The sequence below is a fragment of the Diaphorina citri genome, unplaced genomic scaffold, assembly GCF_000475195.1.
Source record: "Diaphorina citri unplaced genomic scaffold, Diaci psyllid genome assembly version 1.1 scaffold463, whole genome shotgun sequence".
Lineage (NCBI taxonomy): Eukaryota > Metazoa > Arthropoda > Insecta > Hemiptera > Psyllidae > Diaphorina > Diaphorina citri.
Window position 1 is genome coordinate 111,959 of NW_007377898.1, and position 16,892 is coordinate 128,850.

Consider the following 16,892-nt stretch of genomic DNA (forward strand, 5'->3'; position numbering starts at 1 on the left):
ATATTTACTCAGTACCGGTCCGGAGTTAGAAGCGGTTAAATTTCAGCAAGATCCAACGAAACCGAAATAAAAAAAAAATCGGCTCTTATGGGTTAACCAAACCTTTAGGGCTGTTTGTCCCTACACCTAAGCCTTGGAGTGGATCATTGAAGTTAAGCAACATTGTGCGTGGTTGCCATCTAGATGGGTGAAGGGTACGTGATTCTCAAGCTGTGTCCTCACATAGTCGGCTGCCGTCGATCGGTGTCGACTGAAACTGTCCGCGCTGCCTCGACAACATAGATTTACCTCGTCCATCGATGGTCCTCGACTAGGTATGGACAACAGGTCACAGCTTCAGTGTTAAGAGTTGCTGGTCCTATAAGACTGAGGGGAGGGGGGTGAGTGACGAAAATGTGTCCTCACATAGTCGGCTGCCGTCGATCGGTGTCGACCGAAACTGTCCGCGCTGCCTCGACAACACAGATTCGCCTCGTCCATCGACGGTCCTCGACTAGGTATGGACAACAGGTCACAGCTTATAGTGTTAAGAGTTGCTGGTCCTATAAGACTGATGGGAGGGGAGTGAGTGACGAAGAAGAAGGGCAGTGCCCTAAATCACCAAACACCAAAGTATGGAAAAGTATCTTACAAGTGTAATAGCCAATGGAAAAGCAGAATTTTGAATTTGGACGAATCATATCGAAATATGGAAGTGATTATATTCCCTACGTTCCCAGCAAGTCAGTATGAAATGCTAGGAGAATTTGTCAAGCTGTTGGGAGCTGAACATAGAGATGGATTTGATGAGCTCATCTTCTATACAGACATTGCTACTGGTGCATACCTCACTGAAACTCAAATGGTCCATTATCGGTACGTAAAGAAAGTCATGATGTAGTGTGGATGTTGAGGAAACCTTTCGTGTCATTTCATTTAATCTGCGTAAACATTTCACTTAATTTCAAATAATTTGCGTAAACGTTTCACTTTATTTCGTTTAATTTGCGTAAACCTTTCTCTTCATTACATTTAATTTGCGTAAACCTTTCATTTTATTTTAAATAATTTGCGTAAACCTTTCACTTCATTTCATTTAATTTGCGTAAACCTTTCCCTTCATTTCATATAATTTGCGTAAACCTTTCACTTCATTTAATTTAATTTGCGTAAACCTTTCACTTCATTTAATTTAATTTGCGTAAACCTTTCACTTCATTTCATTTAATTTGCGTAAACCTTCCACTCGGTTTCATTTAAGTAAATCCTTGGCTCAACATCAAATGAACTATGTAGCTAACATAAATACGACCAGCTTTGTTGCCTGAGAAGTATGCTGTGTCGTTTTGGCAACCCAATCATTGGGCAGATCGTCAGTAAATTTTATGAATGGTTTCTATCCATAAACTATAAACAAATGTTTCAGATATCAACAAGATAGAGCCAAAGTCAAATTTTGAACTGGTTTCCGACTTACAGGCTCTAATATTGACCGTTCAAGTTTTGAACGTATTTTCAATTGCCTTTGGAGAAATATGTATTCACTTAGGTAAAACTATTATGGAGAAAAAATGGTAAGAATAACCCCACCTCCCCCTATAAATGTTCACTCGTCCCAGAAAAACTATCAGACCTAACATCTGGATGAATGTCTCTGTAATTTTATGAGGAGTTTGTGAAGGTTTTTTTTTCCCCTAAGATTGAATTCGGAGTTTCAAGTTCGATTCCCGAAGATATTAGCGAGATATACAAGTTTAAGTAGTGCTTTATTTAGACTGTCAGCTAGAACAAGTTGTCCCATTGCTAACAGATTAATAGAGCACCTCTTTGTTGATGAAATTTTGTACAGGAAGAGTTTAGAAGAGAGAAAACCAGTTATTCTCACCCTTTCGAAGTTTCGTTCAAGTTCTTCAACTCGCTTGTCGAATTCACACGCCAGGGTTTCATCTCGTCTTAGATTCTGTCGTTCTTCATCCGAGGTAGGAAGCAGGACAGGGCCTTGTGTGCGACGCTTGTGTCCTAGCACACTGGTAGCCTGGAAAATAAGCAAATGGGATTTGACTTAATTTTAAAAATGAAAGAAGTGAATTTGAATAGTAAACAAGCTGGGTCCGTCCCTTCGGGAATTTTTTCGCCCGTAGTTTATTCGATTTAAAGAAAATCAGTACTATTCAGTTTATCATTATTCTTGATTTGATTTTTCGATTTTACATTACTTCCCATTTAGATGCTGGGTCAACACAAGAACACCAGAAAGTAACACGTTGAAATATTTGCAATCGAGTACAATTTTTTGTTGACGGTGGGATTCGAACCCGGGACCTTCTGCATGGCAAGCAAGCGCGTTACCACTGGACCAACCGTGCCCCCATATTTGTTGCATATAACTTACCTGCATAAGAACAACAAGTCCCATAGGGTTTTCATTAGTACTAGGCGAAGTTTGGTTGCATATAACACAGTCGTACTCTTTCTTGCTCGTTTCCTTCTGTGAATGTTCATCTTCATCCCACTCCATCTCTTCATCTGAAACGAGAAAATAGATTGGAAATATGAGAAATTAGATTAGTAATATGAGAAAATAGAGTAGAAAATGAGAAAATAGATTAGACATGTGAGAAAAGAGATTAGAAAAGGATAAACACATGCAGAGCCTCTACAGTTGAGGGCATAGAACTTCTTTTCTTCGCCTTTCCCGTGTTCTGACGAGGTCGGCGTTTTTCGTCAGCCTCTCAATCAGCCCTAGAATGATTGCTTTGGGCTGACATTTGGTTCTGGCTACAAATTTTACGATTTTACGAGTGGATGCCCTTCGCACTCAACCTTTGCTATTTCTTTAGCAAGGGGAATTTCAGGCTGGTATCCTCCCTGTTGAAAGTTCCCCAGTCAGACCTATCCTAACAATAAGGCTTATCTTAACAGGTAAGGCATAAGGTTTGTTCTCTTGTAGTTCGTCTTGCTTTCTCCTATCCTGTCTTTTTCTTCAATTTAGGGATGAAAAGCCTCTTGAAAAAAAAAAAAAAAAAAAAAAAAAAAAAAAAAAAAGTGTTGTTAACCTATCTATCCTACACTATAGACTAGACTAAACCTGAACAGCCCAAACCAATCACACCAGAGACCATAGCTCCTCACATCACAGACAATCTCAACAATCGACTGAATGCCACACGCCGAAATCTGCAGCAAACCGCGAAATATAACGCAGCTTGTGTTTCAAATTTTATCCACCAGGGTCGCTTCATGGCTAGGTTCAACGAGGTGGATAAGGTGTGAACACAGCATAGTTCGTGGTCGCGTCGCTAGGCTGCTCGGTTACTATGGTAACGCCATTGAGAGCGAACAGCTTGAGAAGTTGCTCTGTGGTGAGGGTTTTGCCGGAGGTATAATCTTCGAGGGCCTGGCCAAGGGCATCTCCTACGGTATCCAGCTGAAATGAGAATGATACTGACTGAACTAGTAGGTAAGCCATGGGGATAGAATAGAATAGAAATGAGAATGATAATACGGACTGAACTAGTAGGTAAGCCATGGGGATAGAATAGAATAGAAATGAGAATGATAATACGGACTGAACTAGTAGGTAAGCCATGGGGATAGAATAGAATAGAAATGAGAATGATAATACGGACTGAACTAGTAGGTAAGCCATGGGGATAGAATAGAATAGAAATGAGAATGATAATACGGACTGAACTAGTAGGTAAGCCATGGGGATAGAATAGAATAGAAATGAGAATGATAATACGGACTGAACTAGTAGGTAAGCCATGGGGATAGAATAGAATAGAAATGAGAATGATAATACGGACTGAACTAGTAGGTAAGCCATGGGGATAGAATAGAATAGAAATGAGAATGATAATACGGACTGAACTAGTAGGTAAGCCATGGGGATAGAATAGAATAGAAATGAGAATGATAATACGGACTGAACTAGTAGGTAAGCCATGGGGATAGAATAGAATAGAAATGAGAATGATAATACGGACTGAACTAGTAGGTAAGCCATGGGGATAGAATAGAATAGAAATGAGAATGATAATACGGACTGAACTAGTAGGTAAGCCATGGGGATAGAATAGAATAGAAATGAGAATGATAATACGGACTGAACTAGTAGGTAAGCCATGGGGATAGAATAGAATAGAAATGAGAATGATAATACGGACTGAACTAGTAGGTAAGCCATGGGGATAGAATAGAATAGAAATGAGAATGATAATACGGACTGAACTAGTAGGTAAGCCATGGGGATAGAATAGAATAGAAATGAGAATGATAATACGGACTGAACTAGTAGGTAAGCCATGGGGATAGAATAGAATAGAAATGAGAATGATAATACGGACTGAACTAGTAGGTAAGCCATGGGGATAGAATAGAATAGAAATGAGAATGATAATACGGACTGAACTAGTAGGTAAGCCATGGGGATAGAATAGAATAGAAATGAGAATGATAATACGGACTGAACTAGTAGGTAAGCCATGGGGATAGAATAGAATAGAAATGAGAATGATAATACGGACTGAACTAGTAGGTAAGCCATGGGGATAGAATAGAATAGAAATGAGAATGATAATACGGAATGGCTTTCTCCATAAACTGCTTCTGCTTGTCCGCAAACTCTTCCATCAGCTTCTGTTGTCTCTCTTTCGCTCTCCTTCTCCTCTCGTTTCTCTCTCGCTCCTCTCTGCCCTTCCTTTCTGCCTCTGTCTCCTCAGGCTGACGGGGCCACAGCTTCTCTCTCGTACTCAGCACACTTTGTCTGGAATGAGAAACAAAGACGAGAGAATTATTAAAAATGTTCGTTCTCGGAACGGCTGGCTTTCTCTTATCCTATCTTTACATAGATTACAAGTAGTTGAGTACCCAATAGAGATGCCTAAGGACGTAAAGAGTGAGTGACGGAGTAAGTGAGTTACAACAAGGGATTTTTTTTTTTTTTTTTTTTTTTTTTAAAAAAACTGTCACAAAGAAATATTTTTTCTATGACTATAATACAACAATGCCTTTGTCATCATATTGCTATAGATTAGCGGTTCCCAACCGAGGGTACGCGTACCCCTGAGGGTACCAGAGATGTGTGAAAGTGAGTGAGTTCAAGTGAGTTATAAAAAAGAACTACTCTTTTTTACAACTCACTCAGTCAACACGTTAGATTCTAAAACATGTAACGCTCTATTCAACTCCCTATAGGCATAGAGATTTAGGATCTGGCTCACTGACTGAATAGTTCACTGAAAAAGAGTCTCTCTTTTATAACTCATTCACTATTTCCTCCAGATCTAACATTCCTCTATTTATTTATACAGTTCACTGCAACACTGATTAATCTGATTTGAAATTTCCAGTTTTAATTGTGCTGCTCAGTGCTCACTTACTTGCACAGTTCATCTAGTGCCATAATTCGATTGAGCACTTTGGCCACGAAGAACGCTCCATCTCCCACTCGGGACTCGTTCTGAACATCACTCGGATCTGGAGTGAATGAATCCGGAGTGCCACTCAGATGGGAGTGCAGCTTGAGAAGGAGTGATATGATGCTCTCGTTAGCCTCGATGGTTTGATCGTTCCCAATGCTCGTGAAATTGGCAGAGTTGGGCTGGAAACATCATTAGGAGAAAACACAGAGTTGTTAGTCGGTTCGAAAAGACCCACTCTCTTAGAAGTTACCATCGCAACTTGAGAAAGTGTTATGTATAAAACAAATTGTGAACAAAATTATAAATAAAAAATAAAAAAATAAACCAAAATTCTTAAACCTAACCTTAAACTCTTAGCTTGGAGGGTAGGGCACCTGCCTTATAAAAGGTAAGGGGTATCCCAAACAGATAGGGGATACCATGAACAAATCGCGGATACCCCGAACAAACCGCGGATACCGCGAACAAATCGCGGATGCCGCGAACAAATCGCGGATGCCGCGAAGAAATCGCGGATGCCGCGAACAAATCGCAAATGCCGCGAACAAATCGCAGATGCCGCGAACAAATCGCAGATGCCGCGAACAAACCGCGAATACCGCGAATAAACCGCGGATATCGCGAATAAACCGCGGATATCGCGAACAAACCGCGGATACCGCGAATAAACCGCGGATATCGCGAACAAACCGCGGATATCGCGAACAAACCGCGGATATCGCGAACAAATCGCGGATGCCGCGAACAAATCGCGGATGCCGCGAACAAACCGCGGATATCGCGAACAAACCGCGGATATCGCGAACAAATCGCGGATGCCGCGAACAAATCGCGGATGCCGCGAACAAACCGCGGATATCGCGAACAAACCGCGAATATCGCGAACAAACCGCGAATATCGCGAACAAACCGCGGATACCGCGAACAAACCGCGGATACCGCGAACAAACCGCGGATACCGTGAACAAACCGCGGATAACGCGAACAAACCGCGGATATCGCGAACAAACCGCGGATATCGTAAACAAACCGCGGATATCGCGAACAAACCGCGGATACCGTGAACAAACCGCGGATACCGCGAATAAACCGCGGAAAACGTGAAAAAAGCGAGGATACCGCGAACAAACCGCGGATATCGCGAACAAACCGCGGATATCGCGAACAAACCGCGGATATCGCGAACAAACCGCGGATATCGCGAACAAACCGCGGATACCGCAAATAAACCGCGGAAAACGTGAAAAAACCGAGGATACCGCGAACAAACCGCGGATATAGTGAACAAACAACGGGTAGAAATAGCTAATAAGACAATGTAACTACTACCTAAATTATCACAGAGGAATCTCCAAAGCCATGGTCAAAATGTAGGAGAAACCTCCCCTCAAACCCCTACATTTCCCCTGTTCCCCTACTTTTATTTTTGGTAGTAGGGGGTCAAGGGGAGGTTTCTTTATACCTAGGTTTTTGTCAGAGCTCATTCTCTCTTCTGCTTTCAGGTTGGAAGGTTCTCTGTTCCTGGTCCCTCTCTGGGATATCTCCAAATATTTCAACATAGTTTTTGGACAACACGAGGAGTATTTAATTTAAGATGACCAAGGAGTCTTTCCTATGTAATTTTTTTACGAGAAATCGATTGTTGTACATACGAGCTCTCTAGGAATGACGGTTAACAAGTTATGCGCTAGTAACAAGCCAAAGTCAAAACATTTCAACTGTAGTTGTGAAAACCATCAATACCCTGCGTAATACTCTCTTTAGAAAAGAAAAGATCACGATTGAAATGAATGCCATGCACCTGACCTGATTAATCCTCAGTCGACTCAATCATTAGCTGTCACGCTTAGGTTTTAGACGAGGAGGATTCAGCTCCAAGTACATTGTGCTTGTGATGGGTTGAATAAAGAAGTAAAGATACAAGGACCTACCTAAGGTAAAATGAAAGTTAATTCACCCGCCAGTGTGAACTCCGTCATGGATTACCTGAACAAATTGGACCTATTCCACCGTATTGTATAATATAATGCTACGGCGCGTCGCCACAAAGGGTTAAAGCGCATAATTAGAAAAAAAAAAAAAAAAAAAAAATAGATATTATTTTTTCAAAACAATACATATTGAGATGTTAACTCACCTGATTCCTTCGCTTTCCCATGTACGGCATGACCTTGTGGTGATGATGGGGCAGGCGCGGGATCACATCGTTGCTGCCCTGTAGCCTCGGTATGCCATTTCCATTCAGTCCGGGACTCGAAGTAGTCAGTCGGGGTACCACATCCACTAGTCCAGGGGTCCCGGGCGGCCTGGGTTCGCCCCTGGGGTAGGAGGATAGGATGACCTCGTTACCCGCCATGACAGCGCGAGGTACCGGGTTCGAGACTGAGGGGGAGTCGCTGCTTGGGGTGGGGGAGGACTGAACGATGCTGGAACTGGAGGAGGGAGCTGAGAACAAGTGGAAGGAATGAATTTGTTGACAGATTGACAGTAGGACAAAAAAAGAGAGGATTTATTCACACTATTCTTTACTGATTAGAGGAGAGTATACCTTACCTTGCAGAAGTGACTAAAGTTTTCTGTTCCCACATAGAAAATCTAAAAATAAGCTAAACGTGACATTTTTTACGTGTCTTTTTTTACGAGTCCATTTTCTCTGTGGTTGTACACTGCCATACACGGCCTTGTTGCTTAGAGTGCAAATAGAGAGAAACAATCAATAAAATTTAATGACGGACTGAACAAAGTATGGGTTGCCTAAACGACACAGCCTACTTCTCAGACGATGAAGCAGTTTTACACTAGAGGAAATTATACTTCCTTTGATTCTGTTATTAGCAATCTGTTGGTGTTGATTGGTTGACGTTAAATAACATCAAAGAACCCGAGACGAAAGGGATACTTTATAATAAACACGAACAATAGGGAGTCCCAAACTCACCAGAACTCGCATCAGGCCGAGTGGCCAAACTCTGCACAACCTCCATAGCGTTCTCTTCGCTGCTATTGGCCAGAGCGGTCTCGCTGACTCCGCCCCCTGACGATTCTCCTAAGCCACTCCCCGAGGCTATTACTGCAATCTGATTGGACGAGAGATTGAGTAGGCCGGCTGGACTGGAGTTAGAAGCAACCAATGAGGTGGACCAAACGCGACACCAGTCCTCCTCACCTGGAAATTATTAATTTAATTTACTTATCAAGTTTCCATTTATTACTATCCCTACTTAACAACAGAACATTAAAAATTCATATAAATGGTATACCTGCGGAAGCAAAGCTTGTGCCATGGATGAGGAAAAAACAAAGCTTGAACGAAGAGAGTGAGTTTCAAGTTTTAACTTCTAAAAGTCGAGTTGATTGGAACACATCACATGCCTTCAGACACATTACATTTGTCAAGGGTAAAGGTTTACATTACCGAATATGGGTGGAAACTTAAAAGAGGTTACACAGAAGCAAATGTAACTACTGAGGTCTCATAGTTCCGGAATGGAAGAGAGGAGAACAAATTAGGACAAATCCAGCCACTCGGAGAACAAACCTCATCTGTTCAGGATAAGGTCAGCAAAGGGCAAAACAGTTCTATCTCAACTTACTGTCAGAATCATCAAAGGTAACATTAGGCTCGGGAGTGAGAGCTATGGAGCCAATGACAGTGCGGAGGTTCTCCGACAGCCAATCAGTATCGTACCAACCAGCCAGATCCAAATCCTTCACGTCACGTCTCTCCGTTCTAGTGGAAGAGCACACCTGACAACAAGAAGAAGTTAGAACTTATGAACTCATTTACAGACAATACAGAGAATCAGATCGTGTGAGGTTCAGACCTAGGTCTTTCAGACGCTCAGACCAGTCGGGATAATACCTAACACTCGTATTTATGAACAAGAATGATTGTTCTTAGATCAGTCTCATGTCAAAATTGACCAATCAAATGCCTTGAGACTATGCTTAGCACGAACTTAAGAGCCAGCATTTTGTTCATAAATATGGGTGTTAGACTTGTAAGTATCCACTGTTAAACATAACCTAAGTAAAATAGTTTTTCAGACGGTCTGATAGACGTGAATCTCGGGCTTTTTCCCCCACACACGTTCCACTGTCAAACAGTCTGAGTGTGAGTACAGTAGCTGGCCTGAGAAAGTTGAAACGTAGTGTTCACTGCACCTGAGTGCAACTCGCAACCTGTAAGACCAGGGTTCAATTCCCGCCTGGGTCGAAAAATTCGTATGGAGTTTTGGGAGAAAACTCTTTAAAATAATAACACAAGGGGATAAGGTCTACCTATCCAGAACAAAAACCAAAAGGAGGTTGATAAAGTTGATACATCTTTTGGGGTAAAACTCTAGAAAAAGTAGAAAAGAAGGCCCACCTGCCCAGGATAAAAAGAAAAAAAAAAATACAAACTATCTTTAATTCCTGAAAAAAAAAATAATAATAAAATAAAAATAATAATAATAGTTATAAATGGGGGGAAGGTCCTACCTGTCCAGAATACTGCTGTGTAGAGTCGCGCAGGGTGAAGTCCACAGTCATCTCCAATAGAAACACTATGAGTGCCATCACATGTTCCGATACAGAATGGAAGTGCACCGCCTTGTACAGACCTATCCACACTACAGAGTGGAAGAGGCGAGTGCCTAGGACACGTCTAGGGTCCCCATAGGCGGGGTGGGCGGGGCCCGGGGCTCTCAGAGGGGTCGACTCTGTCGGGAATTGAATCCAGGACTTCCGCTGTGCAAGTTTAGTGTGTTGGCCACTCGGCCATGAAGTTTGCTTTTTTGGCCAGAGTTTAATTAATCCCTCTATCTTATCTAACTTGAAAAAAAAACTTACTATGCAATGTATTGGCTATTAGGATCTTGCTCATCATAAACTTGAGTGATATCACCATAATGTGAAGCAGATAGTACTGTTCTGTCATTCTAAAGGCCAAGGCTTCGTTAGAAAACAGTTGTACAGATACATGGACCACTCTATTGGACAGAGTGTCTGGGTCTGTGGATCGTTCTAACATCATAGCAATGCGACTGTAGTGAAGCACGAACGCCTGAGTTAACGCCTCCTGGAAATTGTCAAGGGAATAGCCAAACGCGTTAGGAATAATAGTGCTAGTGCTAGGTGTTGGGAAGGAGATAAATAAATGACCAGATCATGTGATGGCCTCCAGCCAGGTTTAGCTGGCTCATCCTGAACTGGATACTTACATACATGTGAGATTGATTTTTTTAATGCCATCAGCAACCATCTTGATGTTTGGGTTGGGTTTGTTTTTTCAAAGTCATGTAACATGTAAACCTTTTTTGAACTGCCAGCTAGATACTTTGGTCACAATACCCAAGCTAGACGATGCGAGCTGGTCTACTCCCTGTTTATTATCGTCCATCCAGACTGAAGAAGTTTGAGTAGTCAAGAATATTAATATAGGATCAAAGGATATCACAGGTACATAACAGAACGGACTGGAAAAGACTGCCACGAAATACCGACCTCGTTTGAACGGGAAACGGTGAAGTAGTAGAAGATAAGATATCATAAGATGATGCAAAAGCTGTTGTAAGCTAGTAAGGAGAGAGGAAGGGGCACATTACCTTGTATTCAGGATCTGGCAGCATGTTGAGCAGGAGGGTGACGATTTTCTGTGGAAACTCAAACTTGACCGTCCAGAATACTAGCTCATCCAGAAATGTGTTGTGAACCAGGTATTCCTGTAGTGCTTGACAATCTGAGGAACAACAAGGAGGAGGAAGATAAGTTAGAAGCAGACCTAATATGTAGTAAGTAAGAACAGAGGACCTACCCACACTCAACAAGACCTTCAAACAGATAACACAGCAGTAGTAAAGTCTACCTCTGTGGCTGAGTGGTTGTTGTTGTTGTTGTTGTAGCGGCTGTAGCTTTCGCCGAATGACGATAGCAGAATAAAGAAAAAATGTCTTTTTGTATCTGCTATACACCGGGGTGATGGTCTCTAGCTTTTGGCTGAGTGGTTAAGAGCACTGATTCTCATTGCCGGGTAGCTGCGTTTAAAGCCCGGCCGGGGTAGATATTTCTTAACCAACTTCCGAGCTCCAAGGAGCAATCTACATAAAAAAGGTCCAAACCTGTTTATTTTCTTTCTTTTTTTTACACGAATCTAAAATGGCCAGGAGAGTTCTACACTCTCAGAGAGCCGAAACCCTGGATTACCAGTCCTCAGTCAGATTACTTACGTCTAAACTCAGGCGGGGGTTCCAGGTTGAGAGATCTCAGGGCATCCTGATAGATTCTTTGACTCTCAGCCAAATATTGAGCGTACTCCGTTTCTTCATTCGAATTACCGCTGAGCAAATTCTTATACACCTGCGAAACACATCAATGGGAACATGGTTAATGATCGTAGAAATGAAGGTCTTTAAACTGGTCTTTATGTTAGACCAACCCACCCTATATTCAATTAGGTAAAAAGAATATTCCATGTATTTGACACAGGATATAGGATATTAATTTACGTATATCTATCTACACCTATGTATTTAAGATTTAACTTATTTAACCTAGAAATTAGAAATATGCACATGAAAAACTACACCTTTGTAGTTAAGATTCAACCTAGAGAAGTTACGAGTATAAATAAAGACATGAAAAATAATAAAACTGGAGTACTTGGGGAGGGGGACTGTGTTTACTTTTATGTCGTACAAAGTAACCATTTTAAACGAGTGCCTTTTTTCGCTGGTGGACATCGAACCCGGGACATTCTGTAACTTACTTGCGGATTAGTCAGAGCGGATGTCATGACATGACGCATGGCAGCTCCCATATTACAAAAGTCATGAAACATGGTGATAAAGTCATCGGCATCCATCAGTGCCACCAGCTGAGCATCTGTCGAACCGGATTTGCTGAAAAACGAAAGCAAGTTTTACAATCGAGGATACGTTGAGTAGATTGGAACATACCACATGCTTTCAGGGACAATCCGTTTGCCAATGGTCTAGGTTTACCTACTTGCTCTATTATAGCCATCACGAACCACGAGGGACTTCAGTCACCATGCTCATGCTCCACCACACACCTTTATCTTAATCTAACATTACTCCAAAGAGTAACTCCAGAGAGCTCATGATACTCTAGCAAATGCCCCTTTGGATGGCCATAAATTTCATCTTGTGCTATTTGTTACCATTGCTCAATGTTTTCTGATTCTGACCCAAGTTTTCTGAGGTTTCTTTCTTTTTCCTACTTTCAAATAAAATTGACGAAAATCCAAACACTTTAGGTTGAGAGAGTCGGAGGTACGGATACCGTAAGGCCAACAATTACCTACTTACCCAAGAATCGATATTGTTTGGGAATTTACCTGTTCTCTCTTAGATGTTGTATAAGACGCAGGATAATCCTGGGCATAACACCTTCAGCCACACACATCAGATCCTGGGGTGGCATCAGCTTCGTTACTTGAGCATTGGGACCATGTCTATCACAGAATCTGAAATAGAACAGGGTCTCGTTAGAAATGTTAGAATAGGGATCTTGACCTTTGTTTTTGTAATATTTAAAGTAGAAACACACTACTAACTCTCATGTTACATCACGTCACGTGAGCTTATAGGGAGTCAGAAAGATGTAGTTCAAAGTGTTCTCCTAATATTGTAGATAATTTCGTTCAGGAAAGCTACACTGCCCTCAAGTCACGTGAGCTCACGTGAGGGTAGTGTGTTTCTACCTTAGGGATAATAAGATAAATAAAGTAGAATAGAATACCTTGATTATCCATTATCCTGCTCGAAAGAAATTAAAAAGTCCGTTTGCCTCTGCAGCCTAAACAGGCTAGTCTTGCGTTCAGTGATACAAGCTATAAATGTTCACAGCAAAAGAACCTAGTTGATGGTTATACTTCGTAGATTCGTAGAAGCTTAACCTATCCTCTAGTGTTTTACCTTACACCTAAGCCGCTGACTGGGCTTTGTGTGTATGGAGTTAAGCAGTTGTTTCTACTTACCCGGACACTTTCATGACACTTGTATCGCCACAATCACACGCCCCTCCGGCCTGACTGCGGAACATATTGAAATCATGCCCGGTATGGTCGGCTCGCTTGAAACACTCGCTACATAGGGACATACACGGGGAAATGCCGCAGGTACGGCACCGGTAGGCGACATAGTTAGCGATCCACACCAGGCCGCACGTGGTCGCGTTGTCATACTTGCGCACTGGAAATGGAAATGAGGGGGCAAAATGTTAAACAATGAGGGTAAAACGACTAAAACGTACATTTTTATAAATAAATGCTCTAATCTTATATTATAAAATCAAGATCCATTCACTCATTTACATTTCATATTCACACACTGATCGCTCCTGAACCACAACACCTAGAAAGCTGAAATTTGGTAGGAATATTCGTTTTATGGTCTAGGTGTGCAATAAGAAAGAATTTTGCGAAAATCTAAACCGATCCTGAGATATGATCAATTTTTGATCGCTAAAACCACGCTTTATAATTTGCAGGTAAACGCTTATTCAGCCCCACCCACCACTCTTAACGTCTAATTAGGCAATTTAACCTTTCAGTAGATCGTTCGCGCATCTTAAAGTCTTAATTGTTGCTAAAGATTTTTGGAGAAAAGTTACCTGCTAGCCTGCTACGATATTGATCGTCTAGGTTCTAAGGGCTGCTCAACACTAGTTTGCAACCACTTTCGGTACCTATAAGCTAAGATCAATCGAATAGCTTCATTACATCTATGTCTACAGTTCCATACCTATCTAGACATATTTATACCTATCCGAAAGTACCTATACTCAGTACAGCTAAAACCACTGTAAGAAGGAAGAATCTAATTGAATGAAAGTGGTAAACATAATAATCAACCATTACCCATTACTCCCGCATGTTCTTTAACTCGTCTGTGTGCGGTAGTTATGTTTTTTTTTTAATGTAAACATTAAACATGCGATCAAGCGAATTTAATTACACCGAACGTAATAAATTTAATTCGAATAACAATGTATTCTCGAATCAACATTCAAGTTTTTTTTAAGTTTCTGATGTATCATTTCGAGTGAAAGTATAAACTCACATTCGCAACATGTGAGGAGTACATAGGTATAGTGAACTGTAAGAATCTAATTGAATGAAAGTGGTAAACATAATAATCGACCATTACTCCCGCATGTTCTTTAACTCGTCTGTGTGCGGTAGTTATGTTTCCTTTTTTAATGTAAACATTAAACATGCAATCATGCGAATTTAATTACACCGAACGTAATAAATTCAATTCGAATAACAATGTATTCTCGAATCAACATTCAAGTTTTTTTTTTAAGTTTCTGATGTATCATTTCGAGTGAAAGTATAAACTCACATTCGCAACATGTGAGGAGTACATAGGTATAGTGAACTGGGAATACATATTATAACATATTACCTAGGTGTACTGTACAACATGAACATGTGAATTCATGCCAGAGCTTCATGCACGTAGTCTGCATTGAACCGCGTAGATTCAGCGATTCTCAGAGTATGGGTTGTCTGCGCCCCATTCTTTGTTTCTGGGGCCATACTTTGAGTAAGATATTTGGATATCGAAATCGTTTGAATCAGGTGATCTGATTGGCTGGCTAATCCTTTGATCTTATTAATGCCTGGGGAGGGTTTCTATTCGGCAACAAGCTACACGCCTCTTTAAGAATAAAATTTCTGAAGAGAGAAAAATATAGTACCTACCTATACTGATTTGAGCTAAAATTGGAGGATTAGTAGGCACACAAAATTATATTTTTGATCACTCCTCCCTTATCATCAGACGAGAGACAAGCGCCAGACATGACTACCAACCAGGGCAAACTAGAAAGTCCAGTCAAATAAAGCCCAGACAGTAAAATAAAGCCCATACAGTGGAATGAAGCCTAAACAGTCGAATAAAGTCCAGGAGTCAACTCACTCGAGCATGCCAGAAATCAGTTGAACATGATATAGACAGCTCTCAACACAAAGCGTTCACGCGATGTAGATCGAGCGATGCGAATATAAAATTCAATACCACCGCGTTCATAATGGATTTCACTTTTCATACAAGCTTGTACAATTTTATCTGCAGAGCTATGAGCTGTGGAGTATGGAGAAGGTATACTTATGTATCTTGTAGTTATACTTCAAGGTATGGCTATATCTTGTATACCTCAAGACTCTCTATTCGGTTTCTCCTTATCTTGTTGAAATTGAAACGTTCCTCTCTATCGTTCAATAGCTTCAGATTCAAAACAAACTTTCCTCTAATAGCATGGACTATAAGACTGTGGACAGTTCGCTAAGTCCTCTTCTCTGTAAGGCCAAGTAGTTCAGAGGTAGACCGAGGCTTATATGCGTAATTCGGGGGCCTGAGCAACGCAATGTGTGTTCGGTGTCTGCACAGGTGACTGTCTTCCATATCACGTGCTAATTGTTGTTTCAGCATCAGCCTCGTGAGTCCAATTAAGAAGGTGAATGAAAACCCTAGCGAGGCATAAAAGATAAAAGCCCAGTATGACCTACGTACGACCTTATCAGTAAAAGAGCTGCCTCTCACAAGCAAAAAATGGACAGTTGCTAAGGCCAGCCACTCACTATCAGCCAGACCTGACGACAGCGACACGTACACCTCATCAAGTATCAGATAGACCTGACAGACGGACCTTTTCAGCCGTAACTGATCAGGTCTACCTGATGGTGCGTGTGCTCATCAGGTATCAGATAGACCTGACAGACGGACCTTTTCAGCCGTACCCGATCAGGTCTACCTGATAGTGAGTGGCTGACCTAAATCTATTCCTTGCTATTACGTGATGGATGTATCTGGCCATGATTGCCCTTAAATAGGCAGAAAATCGTCCCATATGCTTCAGCCATCACCCATGTACATCATCCAATAGATATTGCATGTTATTGTCTTCTAATCCCATGTTAGTCATGTTATGACGTTACAAGACTTACGAGGTACCGATGATAGTATAATTGGCAATTATAGGTAATTATGTATGGACTGTATGGTACCTGATGCTTCATCTTGATGAGATAGAGGTATACCTATAGGTTGGTATCTGAGTACCTAGAGGAAGGAAATATCTGAGTATGTCATCGGATGAGGGACATATTGGGCATGCTATGACACAGGCAATCGCGAGCCTCGAGCTGTTTCCTATCCGGAGGAGGAGGGGCGATGGAACACTCATCATATCGATGGAGGACTCCGTAATTTTGTGGATTTCGATTTATTTTTTCAGAAACACTCATCATTAAAAATAAATATGAAGCAACAAGAATAAAATGATGTACCTAAGTACATACTTTACTACTAACAGTGCCTAAAAATATTGCTCTGAGGGTTAGATAGGTCAAAGTCATCAAAGTGCCTCTGGCAAATATCCACTGATTATTTTGAGAGTCCCAGAGGGTTTTATATGATAAGTGTTTGGTTTGTTTTGTTTTATTGGACTGAAGAATAGATTCAATGGAGTACTGAT

The 16,892-nt window shown here is 41.3% G+C and overlaps 1 protein-coding gene across 1 annotated transcript in view; it reads right to left on the bottom strand.

Annotated features, from left to right (window-relative positions):
- Positions 1-16,892, bottom strand: part of LOC103509070 (E3 ubiquitin-protein ligase Ubr3) — a 49,123-nt gene that overhangs the window by 26,789 nt on the left and 5,442 nt on the right. The window contains exons 2-7 of the mRNA XM_026823501.1: positions 13,387-13,600; positions 12,745-12,873; positions 12,154-12,286; positions 11,615-11,744; positions 10,994-11,127; positions 10,239-10,467 (exon numbers count right to left, since the gene is read on the bottom strand). Coding sequence (XP_026679302.1) covers positions 10,239-10,467; positions 10,994-11,127; positions 11,615-11,744; positions 12,154-12,286; positions 12,745-12,873; positions 13,387-13,600 — 969 coding nt within the window. The remainder of the gene's footprint in view (positions 1-10,238; positions 10,468-10,993; positions 11,128-11,614; positions 11,745-12,153; positions 12,287-12,744; positions 12,874-13,386; positions 13,601-16,892) is intronic.